Source organism: Bos mutus, chromosome 6 (assembly GCF_027580195.1).
Source record: "Bos mutus isolate GX-2022 chromosome 6, NWIPB_WYAK_1.1, whole genome shotgun sequence".
NCBI lineage: Eukaryota > Metazoa > Chordata > Mammalia > Artiodactyla > Bovidae > Bos > Bos mutus.
This window is the reverse complement of record NC_091622.1, coordinates 26,197,666-26,222,094: the sequence shown is the minus strand read 5'-3', so window position 1 is coordinate 26,222,094 and position 24,429 is coordinate 26,197,666. Positions and strand designations below refer to the sequence as shown.

At 33.6% G+C, this 24,429-nt stretch overlaps 1 protein-coding gene across 5 annotated transcripts in view; it reads left to right on the top strand.

The window, feature by feature from the left end:
* The window catches only part of RAP1GDS1 (Rap1 GTPase-GDP dissociation stimulator 1), a 149,977-nt gene that overhangs the window by 89,334 nt on the left and 36,214 nt on the right, over positions 1–24,429 (top strand). For 4 of the 5 annotated variants that reach the window (XR_011464479.1, XM_070372111.1, XM_070372109.1 and 1 more), the window contains exons 5-6: positions 9,601–9,750; positions 22,579–22,707. Coding sequence is in view for 4 of the 5 variants with exons in the window: in XM_070372111.1 (XP_070228212.1) it covers positions 9,601–9,750; positions 22,579–22,707 (279 nt within the window). In the remaining variant the exon portion in view is untranslated. The remainder of the gene's footprint in view (positions 1–9,600; positions 9,751–22,578; positions 22,708–24,429) is intronic. The other variant, XM_070372112.1, reaches the window with a different exon arrangement.

Below are 24,429 nucleotides of genomic sequence, written 5' to 3'. Positions count from 1 at the left end.
TCAATAGGAAGTCATTTGTGGTTGCCAAATTTTAAAAAAAAAGCATTTTTTTTTTTGTCCCTTGGATACCAGATTCTCTCCTTGCCTCTAAGTCAAAACCTAAATGGCCTTTGAAATTTGACTTTCCTGATTAGCAAGTCTTTAAAAGGGTAGGAAAATTCTAAATATGATGCAAAAGGAAGATATTTGGTTTTTCTTGTTGTTGCTGTTTAGATCTGTTTTTCCCCCTTACCTTTACTACTCTGAGTTCACTTGTTAAAGGTCAAGTCTATGTATAGACACATTAAACATAAAATCTCTAGTCTGCTTTTACCACCATGTCAATATGTATTATCCTCTGCTCTTAATTGTATTCTGTTTTAATCTTTCTATTTTTCTTCTTTGTAACCAAGCTAAAGTACTGAAAACTTTCTCTGTTTTTAATCAAACTTATCTTTGCTGCAAGTTGGGAGTATTTCCCATGATTGGGAAGCAATAATAAAAGATAAGTACTTTTTAAAGGTGAACAGTTCATATTCTTCTTGATGAGTGGAATAATGTACCTTTTGAGAAAATGTGCTGTTATCAATTCACATTAAATTCTAAATTTTAACTACATTTACATATGCACACATGTACACAGAGTTGTATGTATATATAGTCTAGTGTAGTTTTTTAACTATGAAATAACTTGATACAAAAGCCTCTCATTTAAAATAGTTGGAATAAAATTTAATTTTGATCTTGAGCAGTTAAACTAAAAAATTGGAGCAATATATTATTTACCTTGTTACCTGAATGCTGTTCAGAAGAGACTTAAGGTAAATTTATTAAATGATTGAGTTTAATTAATAATTTATAATATATAGATAGTCTTTTGCTGATAAATGTAGAAATGTAAAGCTATAATAAATAGAGTACTTAATTGATTTCTTTAGCAAATACAGTGTGATTTGCAGATGCTCTACTATTATCTAAAGGCTTTTTTAAAAAATTAGAGTTGTCAAGAATTTTGACTGACATGAAAAATCTATTGCTCTGTAGAAATTAATACTGATAACAGTGGGCACACCAAAGCTGTCCATCAAATGTCTCACTGTGACCTAATTTTAAGCTGCGTCTGTGGAATTAGTGTTTTCCTTTCCTGATCATATGCTATAAATGTAAATATATAAATCTATTTGAAATTATCCTACGTTAAATAAAGGCAATGTTTAAATCTGAATATAGTACTCTGCCACAGAATTGCAAGCTTTATATTTCCTTTTGATATATGGGTATTTATTGGTCATGATGTTTTTTTCTTCATGACTTACTTTTTAATTTCACTGACATAATATTTATAGTTTTTGCTTTTATATCTAATCTTTCATGCGTTTTACCTGCACCTGGAGGGTGAATAATTGTTTTTTGGGGATTTCAGCAAAGATGTTGATGAATTTAAAGTTTTCATTAGAATGCTTAAAACATATTTGACTATGTCTAAGGTACATAATAGAAATTGGGGAAAATGTAAGCATCAGAAGTTAATTTTCTTCCTTCGTAGATTTCATAAGTGTCTTTTGACTTGATCTTGAAAAACAATGTAAGGGTGTCTATTTACCAGTATTCTGCTCCAGGAAAATAAAATATCACTAGGCGTTGGAGAAGACTCTTGAGAGTCCCTTGGACTGCAAGGAGATCCAACCAGTCTATTTTGAAGGAGATCAGCCCTGGGATTTCTTTGGAAGGAATGATGCTAAAGCTGAAACTCCAGTACTTTGGCCACCTCATGCGAAGAGTTGACTCATTGGAAAAGACTCTGATACTGGGAGGGATTGGGGCCAGGAGGAGAAGGGGACGACAGAGGATGAGATGGCTGGATGGCATCACTGACTCGATGGACGTGAGTCTGAGTGAACTCCGGGAGATGGTGATGGACAGGGAGGCCTGGCGTGCTGCGATTCCTGGGGTCGCAAAGAGTCGGACGCGACTGAACTGAACTGAACTGAGGCAAAAGTAAAAGGCAGTATATTTAAGAAGCATACAGAAAACCCTGTATAGTTATGCATATCATAGCCAATATGTCTGACTTAAAAAATAATGATACAACTCATTAATTTACATCATGACTGTCAACTCTTTGGAAGATGTTGGGAATCAGAAAATAGGAGCAAGAACTCCTTATCTTTGTGGATCTTGTAAAGGAGGAGATAGATAATAAACGAGTAAATACTACAAAAAGAAGGTATTTACAGTGATCATTGGTATCAAGAAAATAAACAAGAAGATATAATGGAGAGTATCTGGAGATGAAGTTCTCTTGTTATTTGAGCTGAAGTCTGAAAAATGAGAATAAGCCATTTAAAGAGAAGGGGAAGAGTGTTCCCTGGAGAAGTATAGCAATTACAAACCCCTGAGTGAGGAAAGAACTTGGTGCGGTCAAACCACGTGAAAGAGAGCAAGGTATATGAACTGTGGTGAATAGGGAGAGTGTTGTTTAATAGAGTGGAAGAAAAAAATAAGACCTAGATTACAGAGAGCCTTGCGGGTCATTCGAGAGTAATGAGAAAATATCCAAGGGAATCTGATACAGATTTTAAAAACATCACTCTTGAAGCTGCATGAAAAGTGGGTTGAGAAGAATGGAAGACTTAAGAAAGGGAGCCTGGAGACCAATTGTAAGACTTGTAGTAGTCCAGGCAAGAGATAATGGTGACTTGAATTAGGGTTGTAGTAGTGAAGCCGAGAGGCATCAGACGAATTTGAGAAGTATTTAGAGTGGTGGATGAATCAGGAATAAGGGTAAGGCAGAAATGATCTGGGGCTTGAGCAACTGGCCAGAGGGTAGGGCCGTTTACTGGTATGGAAAGAACGAGTCCATTTTGTTACATTTTTCTGAATTTTGTCATTGCTGCTTGTTTTTGTTTTGTTGGTGGCAGTAATAAGTCTAAGATTCTTAAGAGAGAGATGCAAGAGGAAATGGCAGTTGGGCAGTTTCCGTATCTTTATATTCTTACACACTTTGAGGATAAACATACAAAAAGTCTAAACTCTCATGTTTAGCAAAATATTCAGATGTTACTTGGATAGAATATGTAGATTGAAGGAACCATGATAAATTAGAAAATTTAAGGGAATAAACCTGCTTAGAATTTATAATTTTTTTTAAATAGAAAGGATTTTGGAAGTCATCTAATCCATCTCCTCTAAATTTTACAGATAAGGAAACTGAGGCCTCAGAGTTCACATGACTTTTGAGGATCAACAGCTAACTGGGTGATAGTGTTGATCTAAAATTATGTCTCTGGTTTATTTTCTCAAAGTAATGCAATTGAAGGAATTACCACTTTCATAAATACCTAAATATTTCATGAAATAATTTTATGCTTCAATATTAATAGTTCAGCCCTTAGATTCCAGATATAGGAATTTGTTGTAAGAATTTTGCTAAAAGCTAATCTTAAATGAATATTTTGTTTAATCTAAGTCAAAAATAAACTTTATCTAATTTGAAAGAAGTCAGCAATCAATGCAAAGAAATAGAGGAAAACAACAGAATGGGAAAGACTAGAGATCTCTTCAAGAAAATTAGACATACCAAGGGAACATTTCATGCAAAGATGGGCTCAATAAAGGACAGAAATGGTATGGACCTAACAGAAGCAGAAGACAATAGAAGAGGTGGCAAGAATACACAGAAGAACTGTACAAAAAAGATCTTCACGACCCAGATAATCACAATGGTGTGATCACTGACTTAGAGCCAGACATCCTGGAGTGTGAAGTCAAGTGGGCCTTAAAAAGCATCACTATGAACAAATCTAGTGGAGGTGATGGAATTCCAGTTGAGCTATTTCAAATCCTGAAAGATGATGCTGTGAAAGTGCTGCACTCAATCTGCCAGCGAATTTGGAAAACTCAGCAGTGGCCACAGAACTGGGAAGGTCAGTTTTCATTCCAATCCCAAAGAAAGGCAATGCCAAAGAATGCTCAAACTACTGCACAATTGCACTCATCTCACACGCTAGTAAAGTAATGCTCAAAATTCTCCAAGCCAGGCATCAGCAATACATGAACCGTGAACTTCCAGATGTTCAAGCTGGTTTTAGAAAAGCAGAGGAACCAGAGATCAAATTGCCAACATCTGCTGAATCGTTGAAAAAGCAAGAGAGTTCCAAAAAAACATCTATTTCTGCTTTATTGACTATGCCAAAGCCTTTGACTGTGTAGATCACAATAAACTGTGAAAAATTCTGAAAGAGATGGAAATCCCAGACCACCTGACCTGCCTCTTGAGAAACCTATATGCAGGTCAGGAAGCAACAGTTAGAACTGGACGTGGAACAACAGACTGGTTCCAAATAGGAAAAGGAGTATGTCAAGGCTGTATATTGTCACCCTGCTCATTTAACTTATATGCAGAGCACATCATGAGAAACGCTGGGCTGGAGGAAGCACAAGCTGGAATCAAGATTGCCGGGAGAAATATCAATCACCTCAGATATGCAGATGACACCACCCTTATGGCAGAAGGTGAAGAGGAACTAATAGCCTCTTGATGAAAGTGAGAGAGAAGAGTGAAAAAGTTGGCTTAAAGCTTAACATTCAGAAAACTAACATCATGGCATCTGGTCCCATCACTTCATGGGAAATAGATGGGGAAACAGTGGAAACAGTGTCGGACTTTATTTTTTTGGGCTCCAAAATCACTGCAGATGGTGACTGCAGCCATGAAATTAAAAGACTATTACTCCTTGGAAGGAAAGTTATGACCAACCTAGATAGCATATTAAAAAGCAGAAACATTACTTTGCCAACAAAGGTCCATCTAGTCAAGGCTATGGTTTTTCCAGTAGTCATGTATGGATGTGAGAGTTGGACTGTGAAGAAAGCTGAGTGCCGAAGAACTGATGCTTTTGAACTGTGGTGTTGGAGAAGACTCTTGAGAGTCCCTTGGACTGCAAGGAGATCCAACCAGTCCATTCTGAAGGAGGTCAGCCCTGGGATTTCTTAGGAAGGAATGATGCTAAAGCTGAAAATCCAGTACTTTGGCCACCTCACGCAAAGAGTTGACTCATTGGAAAAGACTCTGATGCTGGGAGAGATTGGGGGCAGGAAGAAAAGGGGACGACAGAGGATGAGATGGCTGGATGGCATCACTGACTCGATGGACATGAGTCTGAGTGAACTCCAGGAGTTGGTGATGGACAGGGAGGCCTGGCATGCTGCAATTCATGGGGTCGCAAAGAGTCGGACCCAACTGAGCGACTGAACTGAACTACTCCTTGGAAGGAAAGTTATGACCAACCTAGACAGCATATTCAAAAGCAGAGACATTACTTTGCCAACAAAGATCCGTCTAGTCGACGCTATGGTTTTTCCAGTGGTCATATATAGATGTGAGAGTTGGACTGTGAAGAAAGCTGAGCTCTGAAGAATTGATGCTTTTGAACTGTGGTATTGGAGAAGACTCCTGAGAGTCTTCTATATTATTAAGTCTATATTATTAAGTAATTAAAATCCTATAGTATATAATTGCTTGAGAAATATTATTGTTAGTAATCTGAAAATTAATTTCTGTGAGATGTGTAAAATCTGAGTATATAGTATAGGCTTACATAATGCCAAGTAATGTCAAATTATTCCTTTTTTTAAGATGAGACTTGAATATTTTACACTGTTTATGTAGATCAGTGTGTTAGTTTCTTGGGAATACTATAACAAAGTACCACAAACGTGGTTTAAAACAACAGGAGTTTGTTTTACAGTTGTAGAGGCTGTAACTTCAAAATCAAGATGTCAGGCAGGACCATGCTCCCTTTTAACCTGTAGGCAGAGACTTTTTTTTCTTTTTCTTTTTTTTTTTTTTGCCTCTTTCTAGCTTCTGGTGGCATCTGGAGTTCTTGGCTTGTGGCCCAAACTCCAGTCTCTGCTTCTGTCATCACACGCTCTTCAGAAATGTCTTTTCCATTTGTGTTTTCGTATCTTCCCATGGCATTCTCCTGTCTGCATCTCTCTCTTCTTATAAGACTAATAGTCGTATTGGATTAAGGACCCACGGAAATGTGACCTCATCTTAACTGTCTGCAATGACCCTATTTCTCAATAAGGTCTGAGGTACTGGGAGTTAGGACTTGAAAATACATTTTTGCAAGACCGAATTGACCCATGCTGCTGCTGCTAAGTCACGTCAGTCGTGTCTGACTCCGGGTGACGCCATAGACAGCAGCCCACCAGGCTCCCGTCCCTGGGATTCTCCAGGCAAGCATACTGGAGTGGATTGTCATTTCCTTCTCCAGTGCAGGAAAGTGAAAAGTGAAAGTGAAGTCGCTCAGTCGTGTCCGACTCTTAGCTACCCCATGGACTGCAGCCCACCAGGCTCCTCCGTCCATGGGATTTTCCAGGCATGAGTACTGGAGTGGGGTGCCATTGCCTTCTCCGAATTGACCCATAAAGAGCAGAAATAATGTCTGTATTTCAAAGACATACTCTTTTATCAGTAGCATTATCTCAGATAAAGATATTAAACTAATGAATCTAAAAGACAGTCTAAGAATATACTCATGAATAAATCTGTGTGTCATAAATTTGTTTTTTATAGGAAGAAACTTGGCATTTGATTACTTTTCAATTCAGGTAAATTTAAAGATAGCAGCTGACTTTTTAAAATCATATTTTAATGAAAATATTTACAAACTTTATCATATTTACTCCTTATTTGTAGCATTATTCATACAGAATTCTGGCAGACTTTAGAAATTCAGTCTTTTTTTTTTTAACTCAGCTGTGAAATAGTTTGGAGATTTTGAGTAATACTTTTCATTTAGTCATCTAAGACATCTGAATTTCATAACACATGTGGCTGATATTCACTGAAAATGAATGGGCACTTTTTGGCCTCTTTGAAGCTTAAAATCTAGGGTTCTAATCTCAGTTATAGTTTGTTACTGACTAAAAAAGGCTCAGAATAGTATTTGTGCCCCTGCATTTAAAATGAGTCTGATTTGTGTTGTTTGTTTTAAAATCTTTGTTCACTATATTTTATACACGTTCAGATTGTCTTGTAACAAAGTATTTGTTCATAGAGGCTTAAAGGTGGCATAGTAGTGGAGTCTGAAGGAAAAAACTTGAGAAACATGATTAAAATAAATGTTACTGTGATGTCTTTGTCTTTTACAAACCAATGCTAGTAAAGACTTGTGTTATAATTGTTTTGAGTTTAAGCATCTATTCTGAATCACCTCTCTGTTCACTAAGTAAAAACACGTCAAAAATTATGATTGTTATTTCTAGACAGTATAATTTTTCAGAGCTCAGCTTTCTAGCTTAGTTTATATAAAGGATTTATTTGCCATAAGTCTTTTTGCCTCTAGTGGTATTTATTTGAGAACATTAAAATAAGTGCCTAAATTACTAATATAATTATTAATAATTGGAAAGCTAAAATAGATAAATTTAAAACATTAAAAAAACATACACAGCATATACTGAGTACTTCCTGTTTGCACAACATGGACACAGTAGAAATAGAAGTAGAAATTGAAATGAATAAGAGAATGTCAAAGCTAAAAAGAAGTTTGACCATCTTCTCCTCGTCCCCTCCATTCTAGATTAGGAAACTGACTTCAGTAGAGGTTAAGAAGCTTTCTTATGGGCAAAGTTAACAAAATCCTTAACTTAAAGACCTAATTATAGTTATTTTAAAAGTCATTACCTCAGTGATACTACAGGCTTTTAAATATTAAAAACTTCTGCCTTGCCTTTATTAAAATAACCTTAACATTTCAAATTTTAGGTAACAAAAATGCTCATTTCTATGCCAACAACCAGGAGTAGTCCCAAGAATTTCATCGTTAAATGTTCTTTGCATTCAGATCCTCAGTTTATTACACGTCTACAACTTTATTTACTTGAAGAAGAAAGTGACTTTCTGTTGAAAATACATCTTCTTTGCCCTTAATTAGCTGTGCTGCTGCTGCTAAGTCGCTTCAGTCGTGTCCGACTCTGTGCGACCCCATAGACGGCAGCCCACCAGGCTCCCTTGTCCCTGGGATTCTCCACGCAAGAGTACTGGAGTGGGTTGCCATGAACTTTAATTACAGTATGAGATTCTGAAAGTGATTGGGAAAAGAAGCATATTATCCTCGGTCTAATAGTGCAGAAGGTGAAAGTGTGAGAAAGATTGTATCTGTTGTGTTCTCTTTTCTCTCTGTAAAAGTGAAGAAGCATGTTTTCTGTCAAGAATGCAGAAGTTGGAAAAAGGAAGGATTTCCTTAAAATTTTCAAAAATTATGAAGCCCTGCTATATAAGTTGTGTGTGTATTTCTGCCACAGGAAATGATATGTATTGTTTCATTTTCTATTATGATTCAGCAACAGTTATAAAGATATGATCTTAGTTTCAGTTCTTTTATTAGATTTCATTTACTAATTTCATAGCAGTAATTCTTTTATGAGGCATTTCTTCTACTGATCCTTTTGTATGCTTCTATAGCTGCACAGTTCAGTATGGCAGCCACTATCCAGGTTTGACTCTTGAAATGTGGCTAGTCTGAACAGACATGTAACTGTAGTGTAAAATATAAAATACACTTGGCTTTCAAAGATTTATTACAAAGTTTTATTACTAAGACGAGAATGTAAAATATTTCACTAGCAATTTTATTGTGTATTGCAGTGGTCATATTTTAGAGATTTTGGATTGAGTAAAACATATCACTAAAACTAATTTTTCACTTTTTATGTTTTTAATATGGCTACTTGTAAATTTAAATTATATATTTGGTTCACATTTGTGGCTCTCATTTTTATTGTATGCACTGTTCTAGAGTCTATCATATTTTATATAAGGAAATCAGATTTAGAAAGACATATTCTTTCTTTTATCTCTTTCTAATTCTGTGTTAAAGGTTTGCAAAAGTATTTTAAAGTGATATCTATGTTCCGATAGTTAAATGATATCTCTTCTGTGTGATGTACACATAGCAGAGGGTATGTTTGACCACTTGACCATTGATTGTAATGTTTTAAGTGTATTGGTGTGTTCTTGAATGGAAAGAATAAGGAAAAATGAAATGCAAATTACTAAGAATTGAAAGAGGAAATATGCTTAGGTACTATAGAAAATGCCAGTAAAAAGACCCTAGTACTAGTCTTTAGCAATTACATATTGTAATCTAGAGTTAAGCTGTACTGCAGATGGTTGTCTTTGATAGTAACTGACTTTGAAACCACTGAGAGAAAGAAACATTTAGTGGTTTCCAAACTGAAAAAAAAATTCCAATCAAATTTTAGTTCCAGTTTTTCTCCTCTTACACAGAGTTGTCATTTGTGAAAGAGAAGGCAAAAAATTTCACGTCGGTCATAAACTCTTAGGACCCAGAGAAGTTCTTTAAATTCCTATAAGATACCAATGAGAATAATCTTTTTTCTCCTAAAAAGTGATTGCCTCTCTTCCCCATCCCACCCCCATTTCCATGTTTATTTGTTTTGTTTTGCTTTCCAAGAAGACACTTAATGCCCTACTTTGGTTTATTTTCTGCTTACTAAATAAGGAATAACTCTGTTATGTTTTGTATTTGAAATTTTAAGGTACATTTCTTTTTTCTTTTATGTTTAATTTGACTCTTTGTTTTACAGATGAGGGCAGAAGTGCAGTTGACCAAGCAGGTGGTGCACAGATTGTAGTTGACCATTTAAGGTCACTGTGCAGTAAAACAGATCCCGCCAGTGAGAAGCTCTTGACTGTCTTTTGTGGCATGCTGATGAACTATAGCAATGAGAAGAATGGTAAACAAAATTGAAAACTTGCTTTGTCTGTGGGGGAGAAATTAAAAATCATCATTACTGTAGTATACACTAAAAATACTTAGGAAAATTATGAACAAAGCATTCATGTTAATAAGTAGCATATAAAATTAGTAACTAGCCAACATTAAATTACAATGTTTCAAAAATACACAGTGGTCTAATTTACTAATTGTTGAAGGGTTGTCCATGCTAATCAGTACCAAAACCAAGAAACAAAACAATGGTATGGTTTGGGATTTCTTGTTATGAACATTTAAAAAATATACAGTGTTAAAATAGCTTTTTGTGTATTACTTTATATTAATACCAGGAGCAATTTTAAAACAAAAACACTGTCTATATAAATAAAATTATTTTCTCTAGATACTAAATTTACTTGTAACAGTAAAAAAAAAAATGTAATGAAATCTGGCCTTAGAAAAATAAAGTTCAGAGCAATTACAGATATTTAATTTTAGAAATTTAATAAGTACTTGTAAACAGAAGTTTCTTGTCTCTGTAAAACATTCTTGGAACCCAGCAACAAATGATATGTCAATTTTCAGAGAGCCTATATGGTTGTTGATTAAACAAACATAAAAACAATGAAATGAAGTATTCTTCACCATACTTTTAAATATCACAAAAAAATCATCTGTTGTCTTCTATGAATTACTGCATGGTTCAAACACTCAACTTCTGGTGTGTTCCTAGAATTAATACAAATAAGGTCTTTTTGTGACTTATTTCATCGTGATATTTTAAGTTGGAAGTCTCTTGCAGAGACAAATTTACTTGTATACTGAACATGTAATAGTGTTCTTTCCCATGTTCTAGAAACATGGGGATCTTTAGGTATATTTGTTATTTCTTCATGAGTCCAAGGAAATATTCTGAATAATTAAAAAAGAAAGGTAAACATTGATGACAAATGACTACTGACATTTGACCTTGGTGTTAGTGACAACAGCAGGTGGTGGGGACTATGGCCCTTTTCCCGTTGAAAGGGGAGAGCTACTGCTCTTCTCTAGCCGTTGCTTCTGTTGGCAGTTTGGCCAACTACTGCCAAATCTTTTCATTTGGTGGTAGGAGGAAGTTAAAAAACTTAACTTTTTTTGTGACCTCTCTTTTTAAATGTTGGATTACATTTGCTTCTTTAGCACTGTACAGGCTAAACAGAATGTGTCCTCAAGTCGCATCCTTCCAAGAAACACTGGTTTTAAACTTCTGAATTAAAATTATCCATTATAATGATAATAAATAGTTCTTATTCATTAAATGACTTGCCAGTTACTTGAACTGATAACAGATGTAGTCTTTATAGGGTCAGTTTCCACTCTTTTTCTTACCCTCTGGTGGGTTTACTTTTGAAAACAAAATGCCCTAAACATATTAATAGGCAAAGCAGAAATGCAGAATCTGGATAATCTACAAAATGAATAGCCAGTTCCTAAAGAATTGAAATTTGATCATAATACACAGGTATCTGAATTGCATTAAGAAATCATTGGCCAGATATTCATGTCACTTCCTTTTCCTTCCATTTCATTTAAGCTTGGATATCTGCAAAAGTGGGACAAGAGCTAAGTGGGAGAATGGTTTAGAAAGATATAAGTGAAAGAAACTAGTTAAGTTACTATGGCAGCTTTGGCTGTAAAAGAATTAGTCTTGGTATGCACCTAAACTTGCTGTTTATCCTTTGAGGAAGCTGTTCAAAAATCTGTACAAAAGCATATCAAATAGCCAGAATGGTCTTTAACAACATTACTCCTTCTAATCTAAGGAGATTGTGATTCTCTATTAATTAGGATATCACACCGTGTAGGAAAATGTACTGAGAAGGTAATGTTAACACCTGCAGAATGCATGGTCTAAATGCATGATATATTTCTTTTGTAAACGTTGTTACCCACCCCCTCACCCCCAGGTGTGCAAGTACTCCCAAGAAATAACTTAGATATTTTGGAAAGCTATATTAATTTTTCTTAGAACATTTTTGGAGCATTGATGTTTTTATTCCTTTCTTCTAAAAGCTGCAGTTTGAATGCACTTTTAAAAACTTATTAGGTAAAACAGAAATAAAGTTCCTTTAGTATTTTAAAAGAATACCAAACTTGTAGCAATATTGTTTCCTTTGCTTCCTTCTACATTGTCTATCATGGGAATCATAGTTTGTGAAGCATTTCTTTTTCTTCATAATGCTCTTTAACTTAAATTATATCCTTTTTTGTTTGTATAATTATTAAGTATCTTTGTTGTATCCATTATTACTATTTTCTTTAAAATATATTTAATACTTTCCAACTTAATTTTAGGTCTTGGCCAAGAGCAGATCATTTGGTATTGATCCTATCCACCTGAAGAGTGTTTTCAAAGTCAGGAGGCACTTTTTATTAGAACTGATAAATGAAATTCCTTTTTATGTGTATTTGCTATTGAATTTCAGTACATCAAGCCTCTGCTAGTTTCTGAGTAGAATAGTTTAGTGATAAATACCTTCTTGTTACTCTAACAGAAAAATTAACTCTACCCGCAGGCCCAATAACTTGTCTCCTTAGTAGTTAGGAGGTACTCTTCAGCTTCATAGTTAAAAGTTTTTAATTATGAAGATAAACTACTGAAATGGTCACAGAGACTCACCAACATAGTTTCTCTAGTGAGAACATTTTCAAATTGTTAGTCTTAAAGGTGGCTTGACACCAGGCTGAGGCTCAGGATATCTTGATTCCTGTCCTTTTAGTGGACAACTCTGAGCATTTCAGATCTTGGAATACATTAAATAGGAAATCAAGTTTCCTAAACACATCCAGGAAAGATATATAATGAAAACACTCAGTAAGGTCATTTTTATATCCTTTGATAAAACTATATAAAACTCAAGGTTCATGAGTTCTAAAACTTGAGAAACTGCTAAGACTTTTAAGCTAAAAACTAGATATATTCTTTTGTTTCCCCACTAGTGAAGCAGTTAAAACTTTTTATATTCAGACAATTAAGTGTAGACTATCTGAATAGAAAAAGTTATAATTACTTAGCTAGAAAAGTTGTATCAATTATATTGCTAAATGAAATTATATTTAAATAAAATAACTGAATAAAACTTTTTGTTTAGTGAAAATCATTTCAAATTTTTCTTTTTTGAAAAAGTCATACCTCTTTTTCACGTGGTGAGAAAGCGCTTCCGTTCTGTGACCTTCCAAAATATTCTGAACATTTGACTGTTGTGGTTAGAGAAAATTGTGTTGACAATTTGACATTCAGTTTGAGGAAATGTGAACTTTACGTAGTTATAACTTTAAAGTTTTAGTTATTCTATAAACCAGAACTCAAACTTATTATTGTAGGTATTTTTAATTTCATTAGTTTCTTGGATTTTTTTTTTCTTAGCTTTGGTTACCCAGTGCCAAAACATTGCACTGAAGATTGAAAATTTTGTTCACATATCCAGCTGTTTTCAAATACACCATCATTTTGGAATATAGTAGGAGTTTGGAAAATATTTATATAATAGATTGACTTTTCTTGGTGCTTTGTATTGTCTAAATTCTTTTAATCAGCAAAATCAATGACTGGAAGAAATATATGTTGCTGGTATGCATTTTCTTCATTAAATGAGTTAGGACCGTTATAAACTCTTGCCTGTCACATTATAGGAGGAAGTGGCATTGAAAACAAGCTGACAGTAACAGCACCAGATCCGTGGTTAATAATTTACCGTAGGTGATCCACCAACTTGACAAATCTGCGTATGTATACTGGAAAGCTGACTGCAGCTTGAATAGAAATAAACCAGTTATCTAAAGCAAAGCACCGGAATAATTTAGCGCCTTATTGTGGAATCTAGATGGCCACCATTTTTATTATATTACAAGTAACTATGGTAACCAATATACATTTCTTGGAAAACTCCGAAACTGAGAGTTTGTTTTTCTTAGTACACGTATGCTACAAACATAAAATATAGGAAAAAATCTGTAATAATTCTAAGAAAAATTATTAATGATGATAAGCATTAAAGCGAAGACTAGAAGTTACTTGTTTTATATAACCTATGCCATCAGAGAAAAAAGTAGAGGAAATAAACGTGTCATCAGGAAAGGAAAAGTTAGTTTCCTTCTAAAGTGACTAATATGCACAGTCTATGGTAGGCTTCTTCATGTGACAACTGGTATCATATATATACAGTACATATATATGTGTGTGTGTGTGTATATGTATATGATTTTTACAAATAGAGCTGATTTTTCTGTGATATCTTAATAATTCCTTGTTACTTAAAGAGTTAATTTCTCTTAATAATTCCTTGTTACTTAAAGAGTTAATTTCTCTTCTGTTATGGTTCCTGAAATCTCTCTAGCATACTCTCATGATAATGTATTTGCCACGTGGACTTACAATAACTGAACTATGTTTGGAGGGAGGCCATCTATGTGATTTAAGAAGTGCATTTCATGGAGTGTCAGAGCCTAAAAATTGAATTTAATTATTAAGCCCAGTACTTAAATCCAGTTGTTTAAAATGGGCTTGTAAAGTATATCTTCTCTCCTCTAATTTAAAGAGCACTTAATATGTAGTTAGTATTAGCTGCTACTTTCATTTCAACCAGCAGTTTCTCAATTCTAATAATACTCTTCATTTTTATAATGAACTCAGCCCAATTAACTTGGCTTACTTGATTTTTATTCTTACTTAAAATAGGAAGAATAGAAATTAATAAGGAATAATCCTGATTAAAAACTAGAAGTGCACTTCGGCCTGAGCCTTTTGTTTATGTTTTGGTATTACTTTATTATAGGTAAGAAAGAATGCTTCCTAGATGTTAGATGCTTAGAGAATGATTTGCTTTGCATGAATGAGGAACCGGTTTCAAAGTTTACTTACTGTGCATATAAGCTAATTAATAATTCTGCAAATTTTCTAAATACTAAAAACTTTCTGGCTAACTTAAAGGGGGAAAGGCAAAACAGTGTATCTTTGCAATTTGTTATCTTTTTTCTTAAGTATATTAATTTTTCTATATATAGTTTTCATTTTACCTTCTGTTCTTTTTTTTCTCTTTTTAAAACAGCTTGGGAGATGTACTTTTAAGTTCTATCTATTGAAACTCAGTTTGTCAAATTACTCTAGTTGAAGTGCATGAAAGACTTATATTAGAATTCTTTATTTGCTAATTGCTGTTCTCTTTGTAAAAATTTTGGAATTTTCATTGACCAACAGAGCTTTCTAATCATTCTGAAGCAGGTGACATTCATGAAGTTCTGCTACAAGTAATGTCATTTTAAACAAATTGTTTTATTGAATGACAGAGCAGTCAATTGTTCCTGTTCTGCTAATTCTGCCTATTAAATTTGACCAATTAGAGTACTAGCTCTTTGTCATAATCCTCCTAAACTGTTACGCTAATAATACTGTTATTTAATGGACAGACTCTGAATTTGGTTTTTAGTAGAGGTGTACCAAATGTACATGTTAGTTTGATTCCACATGAACAATTACTACCAGTAATATTCAGTTTTGGCTATTATAGAATAAACTTCTGAATACAAGAATTCAAAATATATCACAAAAAATGAAGTGATTGCCATAGTTTTGTTAACATAATGTTAAGATTGACATTATATTAAAGAAGTAATACTTTTTGCAGCATTTTTAGCTTCTGGATTGCTTTTATCATCATGACAGTGGATTTAGCATTGTGATACCAAATAACCAATTTTAACTGAGGACAGTAGGGTAACAAATATATTGGGGGTTTCTCATTCTCTAACGTAAAAACATGTGTAGAAGGTGACGAATAAGATGTTGTTGAATATTACTTTTGAGAATGTCCTCATAATGAAAATTTAAGGTGGCAGAGTTGGCTTTCTGACTTTAACTCATCATCGTAAGATGTAAAGAATTCTCAAATTGGACTTTCTCTTAAAAAGATTCATGGCTGGAATGGAATTAATTAACTAAAAAAAAAAAAACTCCTAACATTTATTTTTTGTTGTAAATTCTGAAGAGAATAGATGATAAAATCTCTGTTATTCTGCCCTGATTTAATTTTTACATTTATAAAGCTTTCACCGTCATTACTTATTGCCACATTTTAATATTGCAATATAAATACACATTTACATTTCAGCTGATAGAATTTCAGCATGTGACGCACATTAGGAGATTTTTATATGAAATGTTTACCTGTATTTGAAAGTGCATATTTAGATAGTGAAGGGAAAACTGAAAGACCAGGCCTTGTTTTTATTATTTATGTTGCACTAATTGAAATATGAGGGTATCAAACACATGATCATTGACTATGCACAAATTTGTAGGTGCCAGAGGTGACACTGACGTAAACATTCTTGTTTGACAGAGCTGTGGCAAAAGTCAGAGATACATATACAATGGATTTTGGTCTGATATCAGCACATCTTTAATTTAGACCACTTAAAATAATTCATTCATCAAGAAACTTATAGCAGAAAAGTATCATATGTAAGCTAACTTGTATGAAAATTAGTAACTATTTTCTTACTACAAATAAAATCTAGTTAACAGCAAACTGCCTATATTTTACTTACTGAAAAACAAATTTAATTGAAAAATGTTTACTGGAAAGAAGTCAGAAATCTTTGGCTTATGTAGATACTTCTTAACACAGTTTGTGTGTTGCAAATAACTTTTATGTAATTTTAAAGTGTAAAAACTTAATCATAGTAATTCTCTAGGGTAACTACTATTTGTTTTGTTGTTCTTAAAACCAAAGCATTCGTTTGGAAAACAGAATTTTTATGTTTTTAAACACATATGATTGCAAGATATATGTGTTGTCTGTATATTAGCCTCACAACTCAATTGGCTGTACAAAATTTATGCTTAAATTTATACTTAACTGTAGATGTGGCTTTTCAGCCATGCCATAGGAGAGCCAAGACTGAATGTTTTTCTCTCAGTTAAGAGCCGCTTAAGCAATAGCTGACTGTAGTCCTCTTCTAAAAAACAAACAACTTTAACCTTTAAAAGACCAGTTTATGTCTGAGGTGAAAGCATAGAATTTTCTTAATGTATCTGTAGGAATTTTCTTAATTTTCTAGATGGATCTGTAGGAATCTTCTTTGTAACAATTCATTATAACAATAGGTGATCTGTAATATGTAATTTAACCTGAAGTGAGCCTAGGGAAAAAAAATATCTACTAGATTAAGAAAGACATAATCATTCTGGATGTCATTGGATTGAGAACAGTAAATGAACAGGCCTCTTAAGAAATATAAAATATTTTCCTTTCTCTTGTGATTTGCTTTCAGGTTTTCCATTGTTATTGTTGTTTTTATGTTCTACTCACTCATGTAATTTTGTCATTTATCTCTATAACTTTTACAGAAGGGAAATTTTGCTCTGTAGAGACTCTTGTAGTTTCAGAACTTAGAAACTTTTTCACTTTTTATTGTTAACTTTCAGAAAGTACGAAATGTGTAAGTGTATTATTTTTAAACCTCTAGTACTCTAAAATACTAATGAATCTTGATTCCTTTTTTTTTTTTTTTTTGAAAATTGCTGATTATCATTGAGATATGTAACCTGGGGCTTAAATTATAGAGGTAATCTGTATGTAAACATAACATGAAATGCATGTTTTGAGTAAACAGAAATTTCAAAATAATTGAAGTTAATTTTAAGCAATTGTAAATATTTTTGGTTTTATTTGCTCAGCATTAGATTTAGAATAAAAATTCTTCCCTTTCCTCATCAATCAACAAAAAGATATTAGGTAATAAGTTTAACTGAAATCAGGAAGTCTTTACTTGTATTTGCACATGTGTATGTATAAAGTTTTTAACCACAGACCATCCTCTTGGTTGCTGTATTTAAGCCAGTTTACTTTTCAATGTAATGATAGAGCTACAACTTGCTTCAGCTCACAAATTATACTGCACTGTTACATCATATCTAATTTTTACTTTATATATATATTTTTGGAAATATAGATGTGCCATTAGTAAAGGGCAATTTTTTTGTTCTTTATTGTACCCAAATGATTTTTATCCAACTCATCAGGATTTATATTTGCTTGTTTTTATTGTTTCCACTATATATAATTAGACTCTAGATGTGGTTTTTGTGCAAGCTTATAAATAAGACTGTTGTACTCTTTACACTATGAATACTATACATACCAAATCTACATACTGATGTAGAGACTGTGTATTTTGAATTGTCTATGTGTGTTACTTTGACACAGTTTCATCATTATGTCCTATTAATCAGCTTAAAAATTTTTTAACATTGTAAGGACCTTTTCTTGGAAATAAGATAAACATGTGTTATCTTCTTTAAAAACCTATACTTTTTAGTAATTGATCCACATAACTTCAGTTGAGTTACTAGAATTCTTGGCATACTTTTCTGGACCTATAATCTATACCAATGTTTGAAACATTAAACTGAAAACTCAGGGGGAAAAAGGTTCTTCAACTTGAGATCTTCTCTCCAGATCTCCATTCTTTGGAGTTTCCATGTGTGTGTGACCTGAAGAACTTGGAACCATTGAAATTCAAATGTAGGTAGGTAAGTGTTCACACCAGCGCATGCGTTGATTGCCTTATATATCTCTTTGTATATGCATCTGTATTGCACCCCCTCAGTGCCTTTCTTCCTCTTCCTCCCATAGATCATGCAGGGCCTGTGTCATCTTGATATTATGTAATTTTGTAATTCTGTATTTTGGTCAGTATCTGTCTGTGATGTGTGTCAGGAGCAATTTTTAAAAGTCTTCAGACGTTTATGACATTGTCCTGTCTAAAGACTGTCTTTCACACATACATGTTTGCTATGTATGGGCCTGGGTTGCATTCTTGTGAACTGTATTTGTTGAGCTCTGACATTGTTTTGGAGTTGCTGGTATTCATTGAAGGATGCGATAAGTCTCAGTCTTGAATTATGTCTCATTCTCTCAAGTGTCTCTAGAGAATGTGAACTGGTTCTGAGGATTTCTTCCAGTTAGTCTTTAATTTATAAGTCACATCCCTGATACCGTTCACAATAGCATGAGTGTCAGCCATGGCCTTTGAAGTCTATTCACAGCTTTCTTTGGGCAATAAGAAAAAGTGACTCAACTTAATCATTTGCTTCCAGCAATAAGAACTAATACTAATTTATTCCACACAAACAGGAGCTTTACTTAACCCTCAAAAGAACTATGTATTGATAACATAGTAAGTTGTAATTGAAATAGGGAAACAGATCTAATCATGGAATATTCTCCTAGACTTAAGTAGAATATCTACTCATATAAGCAAAATGAGGTGTTCCAGTGCTTAATTAATGTTATCTCACTCAAAATATCTAAGCACCAGTATCTAGGATTCCTACCGTGCTTTTAATTTTAATTTTTTTCTTCTGTCACATCTGCCAAGCATATCATTGAATTTTAGAACTCTTTTCTATATTTTTTCCCCCAATTCCTATAAAAATTAGGTAATCCATTGGCAGTGGTTCTTAAACTTTTGATCTCAGGGCTCTTTTAAACACTTAAAAATTACCAAAGATCTCAAAGAATTTTTGTTTATATGTATGCGTTATATCTATCAATATTGGAAATTAAAATGAAGACATTTTAAAGATTATTTAGTATATGCACTTTCAAATAAAAACCCATTATAGGTCAACATAAATAGCATCTTTTTATGAAAAAGTAAGTTAAATTTCTTTAACTGCTGAAAAGAATAGCATTTATTTTACTGTGAATGTGTGATTTTAAGACTACATTTTGGTGCCATTGACTGGGTTCATACTAATGCCCCAGCAGTTTTACTCACTACTGTTTTTGTGCCATCAGTGGAAATGTCAGCACAGTCAAAAAGGCAAATCAAATCTTGGTGTTTTAAGTAATTTTGACCTGGTGATCCTCTGAAAGGGTTTTGGGGACTCCACTTTGAGAACCGTGTTCTAGGATGCCTGCCTATCTTGAGATGAAAATTTGTATCAGCCTGTTTAAGATATTTCTGTCTTCTGGGCCTCCGTTAACAAAGGAGAATGACTTGCCTGCAATTGGCATGAACAGATTTTAGAATTATTTGAGTGTAATTTTTGTTTTAATTACCTTCATAGAAATGGATATAAAAGAAGGGCACCCAAGTGGTCTAAAATGAGGCCTGTCCATTGGATGACTATATATTTTTTCTCTTTACTTGTGTGTGGTATGTGTGTTGTATGTGAATACACAGTTAATTTGGCTCCTGGGTAGCTTGAAAACACATTTTAATGAAGCAATGTGATTTTCATGAATTATGGCAATTTATACCATATGCCATCGGACCATGCTATTTTTTCTGCTTATCTACCACAATTTCAAATATTGCTGCTTCAATTTGTATGCCACAGATTGTATGAAACTCTGCAATGTTTCTCTTTTTTTTTTTTTTTTTTGGCCCTCTTATCCCTGGAACCAAAATCCATAATGTTGTAAAAGTGGTCAAAGAAAGTGGTAGAGATGCCAAGTTCAGAAAACATGAAGAGCATTATTTAAGTGGCGTTCTCCTGTTAGCTCCTTCCTATATTTTGTTATTCCTCTAATGTCCCTGGACTGTTGGATTTTCATAGTTTGTACCAACAGTACTGAGGGGGTGTGTGATGCTTACATATGCAGACATATAGTGGAGTTTGACTCACTCAATGCATGCGCTAGTGCTCACGCTTACGTACCTGAGATTTAATGATTCAGCAGTTCTGCAGTATTTGAAGAGGTAGTCAAAAGGAATAAATAAAGTTAAAAATATTGCTAAAGAATAAGGATCTGCAGAGGTGACCCAATAATAAGGCACTCTGTCAACTGGTAAGTAACCAAAATAATCTCTAACTTGGAAAGCTTCTTGGTGCATGATCTTTATAAATACTATAACCAAGATACAAATATTCTGCCAATATAACATATAGGTATATACTGTAATACATGTAATACTATAGGTATAATAGGCGATTTGCCTGTAAGATAATGTAAGAGTTGTGAATCATTCATTAATTACTGAATTGTATAGTAAGAAAAAAATAGCATCAGAAGCATAAAAACGAATCATTTAATTGAATACATTCTTTTACATATATGTCATTTTAGAAAAGACTTCATAATTCCACTGCAAAATTTGAAATTGTTTTAGACTATTTGAACTTTCAGTGTAAACTTCATTTGTCTCAGGATTTGTTTTCTATTCTTATTTTGGTAATAAGCCTCTTTCTAGTATAGATGACTCCCCCTCCCATCCCACTGGCAACTGAGCCAGATAATATCCATAATTACCATCAGTTTTCAGGGCCGACAAGCCTCTTGTTGGCTATCTCGTCATATTTGACTCTAAAAGCAGGAAAAATTAACTACACAGACCTCTAGGCAAGTAATCAATTGGCATGTGAGACAGCTCAGCCTTACCTTTATGTTCTTTCTGATGGTCACCCAACCATCTTATCTATAGGTTAAGAACTATGTTGTTGTTATGGTTTAGTCATTAAGTCATGTCTGACTCTTTGCATCTCCGTGGTCTGTAGCCCTCAAGGCTCCTCTGCCAATGGGATTCCCCAGGCAAGAATGCCGGAGTGGGCTATTTCCTTCTCCAGGGGATCTTCCCAATCCAGGGATCCAACCGGCATCTCCTGCATTGGCAGGCAGATTCTTAACCACTGAGCCACCAGGGAAGCCTAAGAACTCTGAAGAGTGGTAAAGAGATTAATACACAAACTCCATCAAGGGATGCATGCTATGAGGAAAATGTGTTTTGTAAGAAACAGATTTTTATCTTTAGATAAAAAAAATACATAACTTAAATTTGGAGAAAATTATTAACTTGAAAATGGCATATAATTTTTAAAAGAAAAAGAAAAAGATTTTGAAAGCTTTCCTCTAGATGAAGCAGGTGTTAGTAGTGATAGTGTTTTGCATAGGCATATGAGTGCTTATCTTCATAATGTCTTTCTGCTTATTCTTAGAGGTAGTACTTTTGGTTTTCATTTTTGTTTATTTACCTTCAACTCTGTTACAGGTATTCTATTATCAGTGTTCATGAAGAGCTGTTGTGAAAAATCTGGGGCTTATTAAGAACTTTAAAATCAATTAGTTTCTTAGAAAATGAAGGCAAGCAATGATAACAAAGCCATATTGACCTCTTTACCTCTCAAGCCAAATCTTCCTTTCTTTCCTAAGATGATTGTCACTATTATTAAATAAAACTTTGAAAAGAGAAATATTTTATGTAACCAAATTTTTTCCTTGTTAAAACTTTCCTTCCTAACAGTCATCAAAGAACACTCTGCTGCAAATAAATAATAATTTTAATGTGTTACGTATTTTTCATTCTTTATTAAGCGTTTTTAAGGGGTTCTAAGACTTTTTATCTTCTTAGTCTGTATTAAAGTTGCTTTTTTTCTTATGCTTTTCATATACTCTGTGTCTTCCTGTAATGCAAGTGTTACTTTGTCTAACCTTTTAACTTAAAAACCAATAGTAATGTTTAATTGTTTATGCATTTTAAAACCTACTTAGTAAAGGTATAAGACCATTAAAAAAAAAAAACTGGTGATGTGACATATTACTTGAATTATTGTCATTTCTAAATTTCTTTGAAAATGCCGTTGAAAAGTTTCAAAATTCAATTCCTTTGAACTAATGTCTTAAACATTTTCAAGACATATGAGTGGATTTAACCTTGTTTTACCATAATTAAAATAGTATGAAATAGTATTGTGTTCGCCGTAGGGAGTATAAGAGGTGGTTTCTTCTTACTAATGTCCATTTAATACGTAAACACTTTTTTTGTGTTTTGTTTTCTTGTTTGTTTGTTTGTTTTTTAACAGATTCCCTTCAAGCCCAGCTTATCAACATGGGTGTTATTCCTACCTTAGTTAAATTACTGGGCATCCACTGCCAAAATGCAGCTCTTACAGAAATGTGTCTTGTTGCGTTTGGCAATTTAGCAGAACTTGGTAAGTCCCAGACATGAACCAAAATGTAATTATTCATAACTGATTAATATACTTAGAATACATTTTTCTTTAGATGTTAACCTGGAAATCCATTTAGATTCTTCTAGTTTATTTTTTTTGAAACGTCACAGATACATTGTTTCAGTGCTAAAGTGTAGATCCTATTACATTTTAGGATTATATTGTTTATAATTGGAGCTAAGAAATTTATGTGTTTTTGCTCACTAAAGATATAGCTTAAAGATAAAATAGAAAATAAATGAATGCAGTCTAGTTTAGGATTGGGGGCAGAAAAGGAATGTGCAGCCCTTTTTAAGTCTTTGATTCCTAGTTTATGTGCACACAATATTATTCTGTATTCTGTATTCACAATTATAGGATGAATCCAGTTTTAAAGTTTGCGTGCTTATAAACATTATAGATTAAACAGAATGAGATTTTCCCCCTTTTTGTTTGGCTTCACAATCTTTTATAAATAAACTTGTCTGCTTAAAATATTAGTATTTTGGGAGGCGGATAGAAATGTTAGAATAAAAATCTGTACTTTTACTCCCTTTTGAAAACCAACTAAAACTACAGTGAAGAGTTTTTTTTGTTTTTTGGGTTTTTTTTTTAATGCAAAACAATTAAGGAAAGGGGAGGGAAAACAAACAAAAGGGATAATACAAAAACTTTTTAGAACCTGGAAAGAAAAGAAGCAGTAACTCACTTAGCAAAACTTTGAAATTTGAATCCTGAATTGGAAAGCCAAGAACTAACCAGTTTGTTCTTTGGTATCTTCAAAAGGCTCAGGATTTAGTGACATCAAGAGTTTCTTCTGTCCCTTCCCACTCAACTGGCCTTCCCATCTAAGCACAAGACTGTGTTTACTCTGTAGAGAGACTCAAAGGAGAGGATATGGACTTAGAGCTACTTACGTTGGAGTTCTTGTACACAGAGCCTTCAGATCTACAGGGAATCTTATGAGGCCACTCATAGATCCTAATCAGTTTTTCAATCTCAGTTCTTAATGAGTAGCAGACAACTAGAAAAGTGAGGACTGCCTTTAACATGGGAAATAATGAAATAAAGTAACTTGGAGGAAGTAGAAACTATGCAGGGTGGGGCTGGGGGGAGGACTCTAGTATGCTCAAGTAGGAAAATACTGTAAGCATGAAAACTATGACAGGACGCTATTTTTAAAGAAAAAGGAACAGAGCAAGAAAGCTAAAACAGCTGAAATGAAAGACAATAAAATGAATAGAGAAATATTTACAGAAGTAAAGCAAAAAGCAAGGCTATGGAAAATAGAGGATCAGTCCAAGAGTTTTAGAAAGAGATAAATAGGAAAAAATTGCTGAATAAACCCAAGTGTCACAGAACTCAAATAAATATTTCTCCAGATTGGAAGAATCTTATCAAATGACAGCCTAGTGGATGAAATTTGGTCCCCAGACCACGGCACATCAATGTGAAATTTTAGAATAATGGGGACAAAGGGAACATTTTATAGAATTCCAGAGAGAGAGAGAGAGAGGAAGGAAAAAAGTTACATAGAAAAAAGGTTGTGAATCAGTAGACATCAGATGTATCAAACAACACTGGTAACCAAAAGAAAATGGAATGTTGTTGCCTTCAAGATTTGAGGAAATATTATTTCCAGTATACAATTCTATATGCAAATCATCAAGTCAAGTGTGAGGTAACAGTAGGGACAGTGTTAAACATGAACATCTCAGAAAA